At 38.5% G+C, this 18,528-nt stretch overlaps 1 protein-coding gene across 2 annotated transcripts; it reads left to right on the top strand.

Moving 5' to 3' along the window:
* Positions 1-9,279: 9,279 nt before the first annotated feature.
* Positions 9,280-17,780, top strand: NDUFAF4 (NADH:ubiquinone oxidoreductase complex assembly factor 4). Of its 2 annotated transcripts, none has more exons than XM_017520719.2 (3): positions 9,280-9,469; positions 10,308-10,411; positions 15,945-17,780. In XM_017520719.2, exons 1-3 carry the CDS (start codon positions 9,334-9,336, stop codon positions 16,230-16,232), a joined length of 528 nt encoding a protein of 175 aa, XP_017376208.1. In that variant the 5' UTR covers positions 9,280-9,333; the 3' UTR covers positions 16,233-17,780. The 2 variants fall into 2 exon arrangements, 1 of the variants encoding a protein (XP_017376208.1); XR_005198675.1 differs by lacking the exon at positions 9,280-9,469 and adding an exon at positions 9,703-9,861 and having other exon boundaries at positions 15,945-16,201.
* The last annotated feature ends 748 nt before the right edge of the window (positions 17,781-18,528 follow it).

Raw genomic sequence — 18,528 nt, 5'->3', positions numbered from 1 at the left:
ATAGGGATGCTGAATTCTCTAGCCCTACCAAAGGATGGGCACTTGACCCAAGGCAGATCATTTGGTATCCCTCTTGTCCGATCATTTAAATCTGGAGAATAAAAACATGCAGCAGCAGAAGTCAGCCGGACTTCAGTGCTTGAATTGGTAGGATCTTAGTCCTTCTGCTGCTTAGATTCCTGAAGCTGCCCTTGTAAAGGGTCAGGTCTTCCTTTATCAGGTCTCTGTACCCTACAAACAGACCCTCTGTTTTGCTGAAGTGTTCATTCAGTTTCTCCTTGTTTCAACAAAAGAACAAAGCATATCCCCAAATGCTAGAATTCAAACAGGCACAAGTACAAAGCTTTGGTCTTCCTGTGCAGCAGAACTCATCCTGGGAGAGCTGGCAGGGAGCAAGCAGGAGGCATGTCAGAGTGAGCACCAGAAACTGCTGAAAGGGAGGAGGCAGGACAGTGGCAAGAAGTTAGGGCAGTAAAGGGAGGGAGTGCGGACAGTGGACAGTTGTTGATTGAAAAATGAGTTGATTATCCTAGATGATGTCTAAGCTCTAACTAGAATACTATAATTGAAAGTGATCAACTCCATGGCCCAAATTATTACTGCCATGTTTCAAGTGAGATAGAGAGAGGAATTAGTTTTTTTTTTTTTTTCTCTTTTGGTCTTACTTTTTGCTAAGACTCTAGTGGATGGAAATATCCAGAAGTGTAGGATGATGTATGACTCCAAGTGTTCTGATTCAGTATTATAAATGCAGAGGGGTGTGCATGTGGCAGAAGCCTGTTAATAATATTCATGTGACATTTTTATGTGTCTCACAAATGAATCCCACCAAATCATTATGCAGGCCAGTTTTATCATTACAAGTATACATTTATTCTTGAACACCTCTGTGTGTGGCAAAGTTTTGGTATACTTCTTTTCCAGGAATATTTCTTGATGTCAACATCAGCTTGTACTTTTGTACCTTGGGTTACCATGATATGAGAAACACTTCACTCATCTTGAAATTTCCTCCTATTTCCCTTGTATACTACCAAAGAATATATCTTCTGGGTCTCAGATACACAACTCTACCATTGGGTAGCTTTGCTGCCCTGTGATCCTTTTGTGAGTTTTATGGTTTAGCTGTTGTAGAAGGCAAAAATACCAGTACACATGAGTACTATGTTAAGCACACTTCTGCCTCAGAGCCTTTGTGGTTTCTGTTCTCTCAGCCTAGAACTACAGAGTGTTGCAATAATGTATTAATGAAATAAGGTATCTGAAGATACAAACTTCTAAGCCATAAAGTGCCAATCAAACCAAAACTATAATTATTAAAATGTTTCCTATTATATTAATATTTTGTCATATAAAATAATAATAGTTATTTTTTAAATGTTTACTGTATAACAAGCCCTATGCTTGCAAATGGATCATGTCTCACAACGACCCTATGAAATAAGAAGTATTTTATATTTCCATTTTTACAGATAAAGAAACTGAATACCAGAAAATTTAAAGAGCTTACCACAAAATTATGCAGTCAGGAAGTGACAGAACCAAGATTCAGATGCAGGTTCGTCTGATGTCAAGCCTGTCAGTAATCATTATGTTATACCATGGCTGCTGAGAAAAGAATCAGAGACAGTTACAAAAGGAGAAAGGACCAGGCAGAGGAAGAGAACAAACACAGACCCTAGCTCTGGACTTACTGAGTTGGGTTTACCAGATAAGGTAAAATGCTCTTGTTACAACTTGCTTTTCACATCTTTTCAGGAGTCCTTTTGGAATTCCCTGTTCTATATTCCTTGTTTTCATAATCTTTTATAATCTTTGAAATGAAAACAATTTCTTGAGTATGTGCTTATTCTTTGCAGCTTTTCACTTTTATTCCCCCCATGCCAAATTATCAAGAGTACCTTCTGTAGCTGGGGCCAAGAGGGACAACTATTGTACTGATTGAATTGCTATGGATGGAAAAAATTATCTCACTGCAATCAAACCAAAACTGCTATAATGAGGTGTTTCTTACTTCCATATAAAGCAAGTCTGTGGGGACGTGGAGGGACAGATACACTATGAAAGCAAACTGATGCTGCAAGGAAAGCTGGAGTGAAGAAAGAAGACAGGGAATTGTTATAAATGGGAATGGAGAGCAAGGGAAGATGGCAAACCGATGTTGGAAATTCAGTTGTTTGTGGGGAAAAATTCGATCCCTACATCACAGAGTGATTTCAAATGTTGCCCTGTACATAATTACATTTGTCTTGTCACGATTATACCATATGGTAAAGTTTTATATTATATTCTGGTATAGAGTGAAGTTCTACCTAAATGCTGTTTTTCAAAAATCTTTTGGCTATATTTTCATTTCTGGATGAACTTGATTACCAGTGATCGAGCTTCGTTAAAAATGCTATTACAATTTTAATTGAAATTGAAAGTATCAAATTAATTGATTAATTTTTTGAATAATTGACATTGTTACATGTGCAGACTTTGCATCAAGGAACCTGGTATGTCTAGCCATGTGTGTTTATATTCTTTCATAATTTTTGTGGTTTACTTAGAGTTTTACACATATTTCTAAGTTTACTTTGAGATGTATAATAATTTTTGTGGTCATCATCCATGAAACTTTTTTGACCATTTTATTTTATTTCTTTTTTTCTTTTCTTTCTTCCTTTTTTTAAGACAAAGTCTTGCTCTGTTGCCCAGGCTGGAATACAGTGCTGATCTATGCTCACTGCAACCTCCACCTCCTAGGTTCAAGCAATTCTCATGCCTCAGCCTCCCAAACAGCTGGGATTACCGACGTGCACCATCACGCCTGGATAATTTTTGTATGTTTAGTAGGGACAGGGTTTCACCATGTTGGACAGACTGGTCTTGAACTTCTGGACTCAAGTGATCTACCTGCCTTGGCCTCCTAAACTGCTGGGATTATAAGCATGAGCCATAACCCTGGGCCTTGGCCATTATGTTTTCTAGCTGATGGGTAGGATAGCTAGCTATTCAGCTACATTATTTTATTAGATCTAATAGTCTTTGCCTGATTCTCTCTACTTTTCTAGGCAGACAGAGGTACTGATTTTGCAAAAGAACAAATAACATAACATTTATAATTCTTATTTCTTTTTCTTGTTCTTTGTCAGCTGGTCAATACTATATTTGCCATAATTTTCTGAATTGTACCCTTTATAAAGTAAAGGCAGTTTCTTCTATTCTCTGCTAGCTAAATTTATTATTAGTAATGGGTGTTGAATTTAACCAAATCTTTATTGGGAATTCATTGAAATGATTAGATAGTATTGACTGAACTGTCTTAATTTCTGGAGCTCAGGAGTACTTTTCCAGGTTTACTTGGTCATTGGCAAAATTAAGTTCCTTTTGGTGATAGGATTGAGATATCTGTTTTTTGAGGACTGTCACATGGGGCCTCCTCTTACCTCCTAAAGGCCATTAAGTTCCTTGCCATGTGGCCTCCTTACAGGTTCTCTCAAAGACCCTCTAAAAACATGGCAGCTTGCTTCTTCAAAACCAATAGGAGAATACCTCACTGTTGTCTCCTAAGGTGAAGTCTTGTATAACATAATCATGAAAGTGACCATAATCTATTCTATTCTGTATTTGTGTCTTATTCTGTTATTTTCTATTTGATTGTATTATATTCATATTTGCTATATGCTATTGGCTAGAAGCATGTCGCACAAGGGAATGAGACTATATATGTATTATAATTATATAAATTTATATATATTTTCCTTAAATTTTAAAAAATATCTCTCTATTTATGATCATATTCTTTCCAAACAATTTTTAACATATTTTACTCGTTCTTTTATTTTCACTCAAATTTGTCAGATTATATATTCTTAAAGAACCAACTGGGTTTTTTTTGGTTGTTGTTCTTTGTTTTCTGTGTAGTTGATTTCTGCTTTATCTTCAGTCCTCTAAAGAAATTTTTGGGTTTATCTAAGCAAAAAGAACAAAGCTGGAAGGATCATGCTACCCAACTTCAAATTATACTACAGGGCTACAGTAACCAAAACAGCATGGTACCAGAACAAGAAAAGACACGTAGACCAATAAAACAGAAGAGAAGCCAGAAATAAGGCCACACACCTATGATCGTTTGATCTTTGAAAGACCTGACAAAAACAAGCAATGGGGGAAATGATTCCCTATTTAATAATATTGCTGGGAGAACTGGCTAACCTATGCAGAAAATTAACACTGTACCTCTTCCTTACACTATATGTAAAAATCAACTTAAGATGGATAAAATTCTTAAATGTAAAACCCAAAACTATGAAAACTCTAAAAGAAAACCTAGGCAATACCATTCAGGAGATAGTCACAGTAAAGACTAATGACAAAGATGCCAAAAGCAATTGCAACAGAAACAAAAATTGACAAATGGCATCTAATTAAACTAAAGAGCTCTCCATACAAAAGAAACTACCAACAGAGTAAATAGACAACCTACCGAATGGGAGAAAATTTTTTTTTTTTTTTTTTTTTTGGAAACAGAGTTTCGCTCTTGTTACCCAGGCTGGAGTGCAATGGCGTGATCTCGGCTCACCACAACCTCCGCCTCCTGGGTTCAAGCAATTCTCCTGCCTCAGCCTCCCGAGTAGCTGAGACTACAGGCGTGCGCCACCATGCCCAGCTAATTTTTGTATTTTTAGTAGAGACGGGGTTTCACCATGTTGATCAGGATGGTCTCGATCTGTTGACCTCGTGATCCACCCGCCTTGGCCTCCCAAAGGGCTGGGATTATAGGCGTGAGCCACCGCGCCTGGCCAGCCTTTATGTCTTTTTTCCTTCTCTCTAATCTCCCATTTTTTACCAGTAGGCTTTTTTTTTCTCTACTCTCCCCTAACTTCCCATTTTCAGACAACTGTCTTTTTCTAATCCAAGAGTCCAGAGAACTGATAACTCTCCCACAAATGGCTTGCCTTCTCCAGGATTTCTTGCCTTCTAAAAGTGGATACAGATAACTTTAACAAAAAGAGAAGAAAGAATGAGTGGATAATTGTGAAATTCTAAGCCAGAGAGGGCTGGAAGAGTAAGAAGAGGAAGATGATAGGTTTCTGGTGTCTCTAAGATGCCATGATTAGGAAAACTAGTCATTCTGCTCTGTATGTAAGGGCAATTCATACTCTTGCTCATTGAAGCTTCTCAGATACAGGTGCTCCAGAGGAAATGAGAGGTGGGGGGCCTAAGAAGAATTGCCTGTCTGTGTGTAGTATGTAGAACTGGCTAACTGGTGGCCAATTTAGTAGTGATCTGCTGTGGTTTTTATGAAACCTCCCAGAAAAAAAAAATACTACCACCCAAGTAAGATGGTTTTATTCTTTCAATAATTAGGTAGTCTCACTAGAATATAAATTCTTTGGGGATGAATGAAAAATATTAGGCATTCTCTCCATTACTTTGTCTTTGTATTTTACTAAGTTAGCATGGCTACACTGGTAGAGATAGATATTCTAAAGATGATGATTGTAGTGAACAAAACAATAAACCCTCCAAAAATGTCTGTCTCTTAGTCCCTGAACCTGTGAATGTTACCTTACATAGCAAATGGTACTTTACAAATGTGATTACATCAAGGATCTTGAGATGGGGAGATTATCCTGGATTATCTGCATAGGTCCAATGCAATTATAAGGGTGTTACAATGGAAAGAGGGAGGCAGGAAAGTCACAGAGAAGGAGATGTGACAATGAAGTGATGCAACTGCTGGCTGACAAGAAAGGAGGGAAGCCTCTAGAAGACCACCACCCCAGAAAAAAGGGCAAGGAAAGAGATTCTCCTCCAGAGAATCCAGGAGGAATATCACTCGGCAGACACCTTAATTTTATCCTTAAAAAACTCATTTAGGACTTCTGACCTCCAGAACTGTAAGATAATAAATTGTTTTATTTTAAACCATTTGTGATAATTTGCTAGCAGCAATGGGAAATTAATACAATGACAAAAGTCATGAATGCAGTAACCACAAAGCAGGCATCTGGGCATAATTGCTGGGATGATAATTCCAATCTCTAATCTGAGACCCATTGTTCCTCAGTATGAACACTGGATCTGCACAAAGCCTAGTGTGTTTTGGTTTTGAGTTTGGGGTACTACCCCCTGCCCCCAGTATTCTAGTTTTTACAGACCCACAACACTGCATCACTGAAATTGGCCAAGCTTGGGAATTTTGTAAATTACTTCAGTTAGACTCCTACAAATTCTGGTTCCTAAACTGGAATCCAGGCCCTGGAGAGGTTCTCTCTGCCTGAAGACCAAAACCTCTGCCAGAATAAGTCATTCCTCCATAAATCTGTTGTGCTCCTCACTAGTGGCTGGAGCACCTGATGAAACCTCTGAGGGCCGTCCTGGGCCCCTTGAGTCAACTGCTACCTGGGTTTAGTTACTGTAATTCTCTGGAGAATGCAGAATATTGTTGAATTATATTCAAAGGAAGGAGTGCACATGGTCAAAGTCTAGGTAGAAACTAGGCAGAGAGAAAGATGGGAGGGCAGAGGGAAACAAAGTGGGGACTATTTCTGCGGCCAATGCCAGGCTGAGGCAGGTGGCATTTTATGCCCCAGAGCTAATGATTCCCACCCACATTCCAATCTTAATAAATCCAACAATGCTATCACGTGTGCTGAGCATGCTAATCACAAAGTAAAAATCAAATTTAGGATACCTATTTTTTAAAAATTAAATGATTGACGAACGCGAGTCTCAGTGTATATCTTTTATCACGTTCATTCACCTATTCACCAGAACTTCAGAATGTGTTCATTATCAAACTGCTCCCTTTTCTGAAAAATGAAGCACAATGCAACTATTGAACATAAGATTCAGAGCTGGGCATTGTACTAGACACATATTTTTAATCTGTGTAAAACACCTGAGGTGATTACTATTATCCAAATTTTAAGATGAGGAAAATGTGTTTAACCAGATTAAGTAACTAGCATAAGGACTCACTTCTGGAAGCAGGGATCCTACTTGTCTTTCAGTTCATTTGACCTTTATTTGATATTTGTTTAGTATCTACTGTGTACTAGCTCTGTTCAATGTGTTGGATACAGCAGTGAACAAAACAGACAAAATTTCTGTCCTCAGAATTTACATTCCAGTGTGTTGTCAAGACCCTGGGTTTATTTTATTAATATCTTATGATATTTAGTCATATACACACATCATAATACTCCACTCAGATGGAAGCTTCATTCTAATCAGCATCCTAGTTGTACTTTCCTTGGGGATTTGACTTCAATTCTCAACATAAGCCAAATGGGAGTTCTTAAGTTCAGAGTTCCTGTTAATTTATGTTTTGACAAGAAGAGCTGGAATTATGCATTTATGGTTCAGGTTTTATTTCCATGATTCCCAAAGGCTAACAGCCAATTGTGAGTTTCTGATGGAGAGCATCTACCTTCTGTTTTGCAATTTAAGGGCCTGAGCAGCACTAGGCCAGGATCAGGCAAAGCAGCTGACACATGCTGGAAGTTCTTTCAGTGTTGAATCCAAGCTCTATTTGAATATGTGAATTCAAACAATTATTTCATATTGTAATCCCTACTGCTCCGACAGTAACTTTTAACATTACTTTTCCATGCTGCCCAAAGTTCAGTGGAATTTCTATGAAAATGAGATTTTCACTTTTAAAATATTTTAGCAGTGAGTAGAACTGCTACCATGATTAAAGCACATAATAAAGCAGATTAAAATTTCTTAGCACCCATAGAAATAGAAATACCTTGGCTAAAAAGCCCTGAATCACAAGCATGCTTAAAAGTATCAGACAGAAATCTTGGAGCAGCCTGCCACCTTCAGGATAACTTCCCAGTTAACTCTATCAGAGATCACTGATTTCAGCTTCTATAAATTCCAAATACCGATCCCTGTAAACATGTTTTGTTATAATTAAATAAGGGGCATTTAAATGAGAGTGGCTGAAGCTGTCTTTTTTGCAGTACTTTTGCTATGATTAAGCATTATATTTAATGATAGCATTAGTTTTCTTCTTCAAAAAAAACTGTCCCTTCATTTTGGTTCTTTATTCTTGTTTTATTATTATTCTATTCGATTATCTTTACAACAATATTTTCTTACTTTAAACTGGTTAAAAACAACCACTCTACTTTGTTCTGCTAAGCAGAACTCAGGACACTAAAAACAGATTTGCAGTCACAGTGAAAGAAATATTGTAACTTCGGAAATCCTGCTACTTCCTTCCTGATGGGTTTTATTGTAGATTAATAGCAATATTTCTCTAAAGAGTCTTAAAAGCAGCACTAAAGTAACCCATTCAGCAAAAGGAGAGAAAGAGAGAAAGGTGAATTTAACACTCGTTTTTTTGGTGGAGGTTTTTTTTTTCCCTCCCCGATGTCTTATTGGCTGTTCTTTTCATTAAATTGCAGAGGCTTAAAAAAGAATGCGGAAGGCAAAATAGAAGAGAAATAGGAGAGGGAATGACTCAGCATTTAGTAGTATGGAGAAATAAATTAGCAGCAAAAATAAGAGAAAGGACAGCATAACTAAAATCGATACCAGTACGTCAAATGAGAACGGGATGTAAAAAATAATGGAAAAAGAGAATGCAGTGGCTTGAAAAATACATCAGGCGGGGGGGGGGGGGGAATAAGAGGCATTTAAATGAGAGTGGCTAGAACAAATATTCATCGACAATGAACTTCCTTTCATTATTTTCCTTTCACAAAAGCGGGAAAGGGCAACTTGAGAGCCCAGTGTAATCCGTTCCATTTTTATCGGCTAGCGCTTTGGTAGCATGGCCCCGTGAAACAACTTAAAGGTCAATTTCCTTACAACTTTGATTTTCAACTTTTCACTGTAACTTTGGAATCACGTGGGAAGTCTTATCCAATGGTGGGCCTCACTCCACAAGAATTAAATCAGAAAGTCTGGGGGTAGTGCCCGGCACGGAGCTTTTCAGAGCTTGCCGGGTGACTCCCTCGGGGTTCCAGGGCTGAGAGCATCCGTGGCTCGGATGACATAAGCACTGTCCCTCCCGCCGGAAGCGGCGCCGGTGGGAGCCGCCACGCGCCCCGAAGGGAGGGGCTCCCTTTCAAATACCCTTGGCGGAGAATCGGTGTGTGGCCTCCCGACCGCTAGGGGGCGAAGGGCACGCATTTACGCTCTCTCGACCGGGCACATGTGCGCATGCTCCAGGCGCCCAGGAAGTTGTTCCCCCCCCCCCCCCCCCCCCCCCCCCCCCCCCCCCCCCCCCCCCCCCCCCCCCCCCCCCCCCCCCCCCCCCCCCGCGCCCTTTGCGCCGGTGTTTCCTCGTGCGGCGTGAACCTGAGGACATCATGTTATGAAGAAATGGGGGGTTTGGTGATTCGCGGGATCAGAAATTTCAACGTAGAAAACAGAGCGGAGCGGGAAATCAGCAAGATGAAGCCCTGTCCCGCTCCCAGGCACCCTTCTACCAATAGCCTCCTGCAAACGCAGATGGGTGGTGAGTGGTGCGAGGGTGTTTCGGGGCGCGGGGGCGCGGACTCCCTGTGTTGCTCGGCTGTGCCACGCATGGACTGCGTGTGTCCGGAGGTCTAGGGACCGGCGTTCAGCTTGCTTGGCCGCGGCCGCTCCGGTCGGCGGAGCGCTGGAAGGGGAGCCGCCAGGACTATGACTTTGAGACTGCCCTCCGCGCCCGCAGTGAGGCGGGCGGTGCCGCCTACTTCCGAGTCCCGCAGGCAGCGGCCTGTGCCCCGGCTAACCCTGCCCTTGCCTGCTCTCGTCACGGACTTGATACAGGGAATTAAAATCCGAGAGGGTCACAGAAGTTTCTCTAGGGTTCTTCACTGGACGATGGACGCCGAGCCTGACCTGGAATTTTGATTTCCATTTGAAGTATTTTCCTAACAGTCCAAATGATTATGTTTATTTTTTTAAAAAAAAATTAAAGTGGTTCGGGCAGGCTCGGTGGTTCACGCCTGTAATCCCAGCACTTTGGGAGGCCAAGGCGGGCAGATCACGTGAGGTCAGGAGTTCGAGATCAGCCTGGCCAATGTGCGAAACCCCATCTCTACAAAAAAATACAAAAATTAGCCGGACGTGGTGGTGCGCGCCTGTAATCCCAGCTAGTCAGGAGACTGAGGTGGGAGAGTCTCTCGAACTCAGGAAGCGGAGGTTGTAGGGAGTTGAGGTCGCGCCACTGCACTACAGCCTGAGCGACAGAGCAAGACTCCGTCTCAAAAAAAAAAAAAAAAAAGAAACTGTGTGTCTGTGTTACGCGTTTAGGATGTTACAGGAAATTTTCCTTGGTTTTAATATTGTGACTTTTTTCCTTTTCTTAGTCAATCCAGAAATTAAGGGAGAGATTGGTCGTAAAGATGACAAACTACTGTCGTTTCTAAAAGATGTGTATGTTGATTCCAAAGATCCTGTGTCTTCCGTGCAGGTAAATGTGTGTTTAATTAAGTGAATACACAAAATATACAATTTACTTATTTTGGAGCTCCAGGAAAATAAAGTGTGGCAAGTTGTAAAAACAGTACTCTGCAAGTGTCAGGGTTGTGACCAGTCTACCGTGCCTTGGCAAAGTTTAAGCACAGTGGTCTAAGACAGCAAGACACTTAGGCCTTGGTTCATTGGATATTTACGAGAATTCTAAGATAACTTGTGGAAGTATTGATGCAGAGCAACTGTGTGAATTATTTTATAGTATTTCAGAATTTGTAGGATTTGGTAAGTTGTTAACTTCCAGTGGTTGTTATTTGAGTGACAAAAGCAGAGCTGTAATATTTTCTTGTTCTTCTCTGAATTGAGGTATGTTATAATCTCAGATACTCCTTTAGTGGTGTTGCTGGGTTTTGTGGGGTTCTGTTTGGTTTTTTTTTTAAGGATATATTCAGATAGGATATTTAAAATTGGGAGAAGGATCAAAGAATACATTGGGAATGGGAACCTATGTGTAAATCTATATACTGTATTATGTAAGTCCTGGGCACAAGTGCTTTGTGTATAATGATGAACAAAACTAGTCCTTGCTCTCACAGGGCTTATGATGTTGTGAAGGACACAGACACTAAGCAAATAAGCTACGATGTGACCATAAATACATAATTATGGGAAAAGTATGGGCACTATTAGAGTATATTGGAGAGACCCCTTTGAAATTAGAGGATCAGGGATGGTTTCCGAGTAAGTAATAGTTAATGTTCAGGCCTGTGGGATCAGTTGGAGTTAACCAGATGAGTTTGTGGGGGCAGGAAGATTCTAGTTAGGGATAAAGGTTTGATTAAAGGACAAGGAAATGCCAACAACTTCCAGATTTTTTTTTTTTCATTGTAAATATTTTGGTACTGTCTTTCTGTCTCTGGATATTTGCACAGATAGAATTATTAATATAATTTTCTCTACACAGAAAAAATAAAACAAAAATTTGTAAATTATTAGACATAGTAGTAATTGTAGGGTTCAGTTATCACTAAATGCTCACATTAAAAAGGCATAGAGTTAATGTCTGTGGCCTTTATGTTATTTTAAAATAGGTGTTAAGTAATACTTCCCAAGTATTCTTTCTCTTATGTTACTTAATTATGCATCTGAAAATTCACTCTTGGGAGCAAAAAAAAAATTAATACTTTTTATGTATAAGACTCAGTTATACGTATAATACATAAAGAGATACGTATATGGTGATACTAAAATTTCATGGGGGCATTAGGAAAAGTCTGAAAAGATTCCTTAGGGGAAGTGATAATGAAAACTGGAATTGCCCGTTATTTATGTTCTTTGTCCCTTTCTTTCCTTCTGGCATTTCATAGTGTTCTTAATGATTTGTGATGCCTCAGGACATCAGTGATACGGTGCCTTTCATATGGCAATAATTTATTTGTTGTCTGACTTTTTAACATATTTATTCAAAATTCTGTCAAATATTTCAGTCTTTTTGTTTTTCATGGTAAAGGAATACTGGGCCCACTCTACCATCATATAAACTCTTCTGTATTTTCTTCTAGTAGTTTTATAACTACATTTTATATTAAAATCTTTATCTGGCATTAAATGTGGTTTTTGATGTGTGGAAGAGATCAGTTGAACCTTTTTTTAAACAGATGGCTAGTTGTCTAAATATAATTTGTTGAATAGCCCAGACCTTTCTCCACTTACTTAAAATGCATCTCCAGATACACATGTCTACTATTTATGGACTCATCAGTTTTACTTATTTTTCTATTTTTGCACTAGAACCATAGTTTTAATTAATAGAACTTTATAATGCGTGTTGGTATCTCTTATAACCTTCTCTCATTCTTTTAAAAAGTTTCTTGTCTCTTTTCACACATTAATATTTTTCCAGATGTATTTGAGAATGAAGTTGTCGAGTTCTTTAGTAAGTCCTGTTTGGATTTTTAGTATAATTGAATGAGAATTTATGGATTAATTTGAGGAGAATTAACATTTTAATTATTAAGTCCTTGAAGGGTAAAGGGAATGTTGCTACTATGATGGGATCTTTTTTCACTTTCAGTTTTTTAAACTGTTTATTGCTAATACAGTAGTCTTATCAGGGATAGGTTCCAAGGACCCCGGTAGATGCCTGAAACTGAGGGTAGCACCGAACCCTATATACATTGCTTTTTCCTATAAATAAAGTTTAATTTATAAATTAGGCATAGTAAGATATTAACAACTAATAATAAAATAGAACAATTAACAATTTCAGGGTTAGAGGATTCATTCTTATTATCCATGTTAGCACTTTCAGCATATAATTTTTTTTCCCTTATTATGTCAATAATTTTCACCTTTTCACTTAAAGGAAGCACTTTATGGCTTCTCTTTGGCATAACTGAGTTGCCAGTATCACTGCTCTTGTGGGGCCTTTCTTGATAAAATAAAGGTTACTGGAACACAAGCACAGTCATGTCGCATAGTCTGATAACCAGAATGGCTACTAAGTGACTAACAGGCAGGTAGCCTGTACACCGAGGATACACTGGACAAAGGGAGGATTCTCATCCTAGACAGGATGCAATGGATAGCATAAAAATTCATTATGCTGCTCAGAATGGTTTGCATTGTTTACTACTGGAGTTTTTCATTTAATATTTTTGGTCTGTGGTTGACTTTAGGTAACTGTAACTGTAGATAAAGCCAGAGACTACTGTATATCAGGAAGTGAGTGGTTTTTATAGTGTAGCTACCCACATTGCTAGGTTATTCTGTTAGGCTTTCAGTTAATTCTGTTTTCTAAAGATATTCTTATATCTATATAGAATTATAAATTTCTCTTTCTAGTATTTATACTTAATTCTTTTGTTGTGTTGTATATAACATTAACATGCCAGAGAAAGTAGGCATTCTTACCTGTTCCTTCCATAGGATGTCTCAAGTGTTTCAGCATGATATAATAAAATGATACTTGTTTTCAGTTAAAAAATATTTATATCACACTTGGGATATTTTCTTCCATTTTTAATTTCCTAAGGGGTTTTTTTCTTTTTTTTTTTTTTTTCAGTAAAGAGAGGGTTTTGAATATTCTTAGATATTTTTTGTGTCAAATAATTATTATTAATTTTAATATTTACTATTAATTAGGAAATCTGAATACAGATGTGTTTGGAGTGAAAGGAAGATCTACCTTACCTGGGAATAGGAAAATGAGAGAAGCTTTGAGATTTGAAAAGTGAAGAAATTGAGAAGAGTGTTTCAGGCCCAGTTTGCAATATAAAGATATAAGAGTGTGTGATGCCTTTGAGGAATGGTTAGAACTCGGATGGGCGCTGTGGCTCACGCCTCTAATCCCAGCACTTTGGGAGGCCGAGGCGGGTGGATCACGAGGTCAAGAGATCGAGACCATATTGGTCAATATGGTGAAACCCCGTCTCTATTAAAAATACAAAGAAAAAAATTAGCTGGGCATGGTGGCGCACGCCTGTAGTCCCAGCTACTTGGGAGGCTGAGGCAGGAGAATTGCTTGAACCCAGGAGGCAGAGGTTGCGGTGAGCCGAGATTGTGCCATTGCACTCCAGCCTGGGTAAGGAGCAAAACTCCGTCTCAGAAAAAAAAAAAAAAAAGAAAACAGTGCAGTTGTGGGAAAATGTGAGGTGTGAATTTGGGAGAAGTGAGTTGGGATGGAGAAACAGATCAGATAGGAGGTATTTGCAGTCATTTCTCCAAGAGACATTGGCTTGGACTAGGGTGATTTACCAATACAGGGAGAAGTGAATGGGTTTGAGAGAGACATGATGCAGTATCAACAGGATTTGGTCACTGATTGGCTATAATGAGTGAGGGAGAGGGAGGTGCAGGTATAATCTCATTTTTGGCATGGGAGGTGGGTGGTATTGGTCATTGAGATTGAGGATGTGGGAGTAAAACTGGTAATAAGTTCAGTTTCAGATACATTTAATTTGAGGAGCACATAGGTCATTTGAATGGAGATACCTGTTAAGCATTTGGGTTGGGAAATCAAGAAAAGGTCTAGGTTTATGATCACAGCTTTGGAAGTAATTAACATGTAGGCAGTAATGGAAGTTAGGGAAGTGTGAGATTACTTTGGAAAAATGTGTAGAGTGAGAGGAAGGCCTGGGCACTCTTAAATGTCACACACTGACATTTAGGGGTAAGCAAAAGTGTCCATGAAAAAACCCCCAAAGGACCCACCGAAAGAACAGATGGAAAACTCTGAGAGGGGTGGCATGGAAACCAACGGAGAAGATAGTTATAGGTACATTGGTGTGGTCAGCAGTGTCAGGTGCAGTGAGATGCTGTAGTGAGCTCAAATAAGATCTAAAAAGTGTTCTCTGAATTAAGCAACTAGGCAGTCATTAGAGATCACAAGCAGTATTTCTTTTAAACATTAACCAAAGAGAAATAAACTGGTAATAAAAGAGGTGTTGGTTTTGGGTTTGGTCGGTATGTTAAAAATGGCACTGGCTATGGCATTTGTTTGACCAAAAAGCAGCGGTAGGCACAGTGCAGTAAAACAAAGGAAAAGAAAAAAAAAAAAGAATGATAGGTGTGGCCAGGAAACAGGATTGGAATGCAGAGCACATGTGTGGTGGTTAAGCTGGGATGGGACAGATAGATGGAAGGATGGGTGTGCATAGGTTGTTTTATTTATACTGGAGTGTATTGGAGGCATTAGTTTATTTTCTCAGAGGAGACAAGATCACTCACTATTCAAGGTGTTTGGGGGCATTGAGTATGAAATACAAAGCTGGGAAATGAATAGATGTTATCAAGCCAGCTGTTAGGGTGGCATCAGAATCCTGCCCTTTTAAAACAGGTGCAGTTTTTAATCCTTTTCATTGTGCTTTTAAAACGCATGAAATAATGTGGTGAGTGGATAGTATAAATTTGATTATTATTTTCTAGAGCTACCTATATTTCTTAATAATGATAGAGCTATAGTTAGGAGAAGGCAATGTGGCAAAAGTACAATTAAACTATTGCTCAATGTAAGAAAACGAAGTTTGGGAAATCACGTATAGTATTTGTGTTAGTTCATTCTTGCACTGCTATAAAGAGATACCTGAGACTGGGCAGTTTATAAAGAAAAGAGGTTTAATTGGCTCACAATTCTACCAGCTATACAGGAAGGATAATGGCTCCTGCTGCCGGGGAGGCCTCAGGTAATTTATAATCATGGCAGAGGGGGAAGCAGGCACAGCTTATACGGCCAGAGCAAGAAGAATAGGGGATGTTGGGGAGGTGCTACATACATTTAAACAACCGGATCTGGTGAGAACTCTATTACGAGAACAGCACCAAATGGGGAAATCCACTCCCATGATCTAGTCACTTCCCACCATGCCCTACATCCAACATTGGGGATTACAGTTCTGTGACATGAAATTTGGGAGGGGACACAGATCCAAATCATATCAGCTGTTATTTGAAGAGGAATAGTGTAGATTTGAGAAGTGTGAAAGTAGATGTCAAATCTTTTCTCTCATGCTTTTTTTTTTTTTTGATACTAGGTAAAAGCTGCTGAAACACATCAAGAGCCAGAGGAATTCAGATTGCCAAAAGGCCGAGACTTTGATATAATAAATATTAAGAGCATTCCCAAAGGCAAAATTTCTATTGTGGAAGCATTGACACTTCTCAATAATCATAAACGTTATCCAGAAACATGGACTGCTGAGAAAATAGCACAAGAGTACCTTTTAGAACAGAAAGATGTGAATTCTCTTCTTAAATATTTTGTTACTTTTGAAGTCAAAGTCTTCTCTCCTGAAGACAAGAAAGCGATAGAACCAAAATGAAGAAAATCACAAAAATTTGCTATGTGTACTCCTCATCTTTCATCCTGTATATTTTCTCATTTTTTGCATATTATGTTAATTACCAAGTGTTTCATGCTTTTATTGTGAGAACATACTCTTAATGTTTATTGAGCTCCCTGACTTTTCAAGATTGCCATAGCATGTATTTTGTTTTCTTTTAATTTTGTTTAGGAATATTTCATGTGTACATGTCAGCATGACTATCGGCACATCTGTACCTTTATTATAAGTAAAAGAATTAATGTGTTGTTTTAGGTACATCATGCCAACTTTTAAATTGGTCATACGACCCCTTGGGAAATGTCCTGAATCCCTCATTTAAGTTTTACTTTCCATGTTAAGTGTTTAGTTCATTCTTCATATGTGATAGTGAAAATAAAAGCTTTCCTGACTCTTAAACTGTTATTTTTTTTGTCAGGGAAAGACTCGATAGCAAGGTACACTAACAGTATTTCCCAAATAAAGGCACACAGGAGAAAAGAACGAATCAATAGAATCTAATTAAAATTACTACTCCAGGGAGTAAGAAGTACTGAGGATTTATTTTATTTTGATTTGGTTTTAAGTATGGAATAATTGTCTTTAAAGTTATAAAAATTAATTTGTGGTGTTTACAAAATGTTGGGAATTTCTCCTTTGACAAAGAGGTTAGTCCCATGGCCTTCAGAGAGGCAGACAGCAGTAGAAACTTTTGAAAAAACATTTCTCTGGATTTAACATGGAAATAGAAAAATTAAAAAAAAAAAACTTAAAAACCATGAAAATGAAATTTGGTGATTATATATGGTTTCAAATGTTGACCCTAGTGGAGAGAAGAGAGAAAAAAATAGCAAGTAGAAGCAGAGAACAGGATCATTGGAAGGGACCCGAGAAATTGCTGCTTCATCCATTTTAGCAAACTTGTTAGCGCAGCACGTAGGATCTTGAGTGTGTATGAGTTTAGCTCTGCCTAAAATATTGCTACTTGTGGGATCTTTTGGGGACTATATCCTCTTTGAGATTGAATTTCTTCTATAAAATTAGCCTAATGCTATCTTACTTAAATTTAAGGGTTATCTGAAGATAAATGAAATAGTAAAGGACTACTAAGGACCAAGCAAATATGAATTCTCTTGCTGTGGAGAAACAAGCACGTGGGGAGAATATATGACCTAAGTTGTCTGTAGTTTATTACCTGACCAGGCCGGGGATTTAGTTTTTCAAATTCTAGTAGTGTGTTTTTTCTGTTGAGCCAAAAAGCAGCACACCTCAGAGAAGAGAAAAGGTGTGAATTGTGAGTATATTGGGGTTATCAGTGTGCTTCTGAGGGAAGATAGGCATCTATTCCCAGAGATGCCCCTGGAAATGATACAGAATATGCTGAAGAATTCAACATGATGATTGAATGAGGCATTTGTAGTAATGCTGAAAACAGAAAAATAGACTAAGTGGAAAATTTGTAGGCATGTCTTTGTAGATTTGTTATGGGAACAAACTACCTAGTTTATTTTTAGTTCAATACAATATTAAAAACATGAAATAATGACTTAGTATAAAATGCATTTAAAACTCCTGTAGATCACTCAAAACTTCATTCCTTTTATAATGGTCACTAGTTGAGTCACTAATACTAGTACACTCTATTTCTGAGTCGTCTTCTCTATTCATATCTATATTGTGTGGTTAGGCAGCTGTTATGTGGTGTCACATGATAAAGGACTTCTTCCCATACCATTCATCAGGCCTACTATACTGCCTTTTATTATGTATAGGAGAGCACCTGGTAGCAGTGATGTCAGAAAATGCATGAAATTTAGATTCAGAAAACATGGGTTTAGATCTCAGGATCACCACTAGCCATGCCATCTTGGAATTGTCCTCAACTGTAAAACAGGTCATAATTACATTTAAAAGTAATTACTGTAGTAGGGACTGATGAAGTGCTTTACATGTATTAACTTGCTTAATACTTATCATAGGTACAAGGATAAGTAATTAGATGTATTTTAGAAGCACAGAGAGCATTAGTAACTTCAAAGTTTACTTAGTAAGTGTAGAAGCCTGGATTTAGTCCTGTAAGGTTATTTTCAGAACCTTTTGCTCCTAACTGCTACACTATGTTGCCTTTGTAAGATTATGATAATTAATGAGATGTCATGAAAACTGCCTGGGACATAGGCCAGGACTAGTCAATGTTCACTGTATGTGAGAATCACCTGTAGAGCTCTGGGAAAACTACAGATGTCTGCTATGAGAGGCTAGTGTAATAAGTCTGAGAGATTCCTGGGTTGACGGA

The sequence above is a fragment of the Cebus imitator genome, unplaced genomic scaffold, assembly GCF_001604975.1.
Source record: "Cebus imitator isolate Cc_AM_T3 unplaced genomic scaffold, Cebus_imitator-1.0 Scaffold871, whole genome shotgun sequence".
Lineage (NCBI taxonomy): Eukaryota > Metazoa > Chordata > Mammalia > Primates > Cebidae > Cebus > Cebus imitator.
Note: the sequence above shows the minus strand (reverse complement) of the source record. Positions and strands in the feature narration are given on the sequence as shown.

What these genes read in the sequence shown, in the direction of transcription:
- NDUFAF4 (XM_017520719.2), top strand. Translation starts at nt 9,334, where the DNA reads ATGGGGGGTTTGGTGATTCGCGGGATCAGAAATTTCAACGTAGAAAAC. An exon ending in CCTGCAAACGCAGATGGGTG is followed by an intron (nt 9,470 to 10,307) that starts GTGAGTGGTGCG and finishes TCCTTTTCTTAG; the next exon opens with TCAATCCAGAAATTAAGGGA. An exon ending in ATCCTGTGTCTTCCGTGCAG is followed by an intron (nt 10,412 to 15,944) that starts GTAAATGTGTGT and finishes TTTTGATACTAG; the next exon opens with GTAAAAGCTGCTGAAACACA.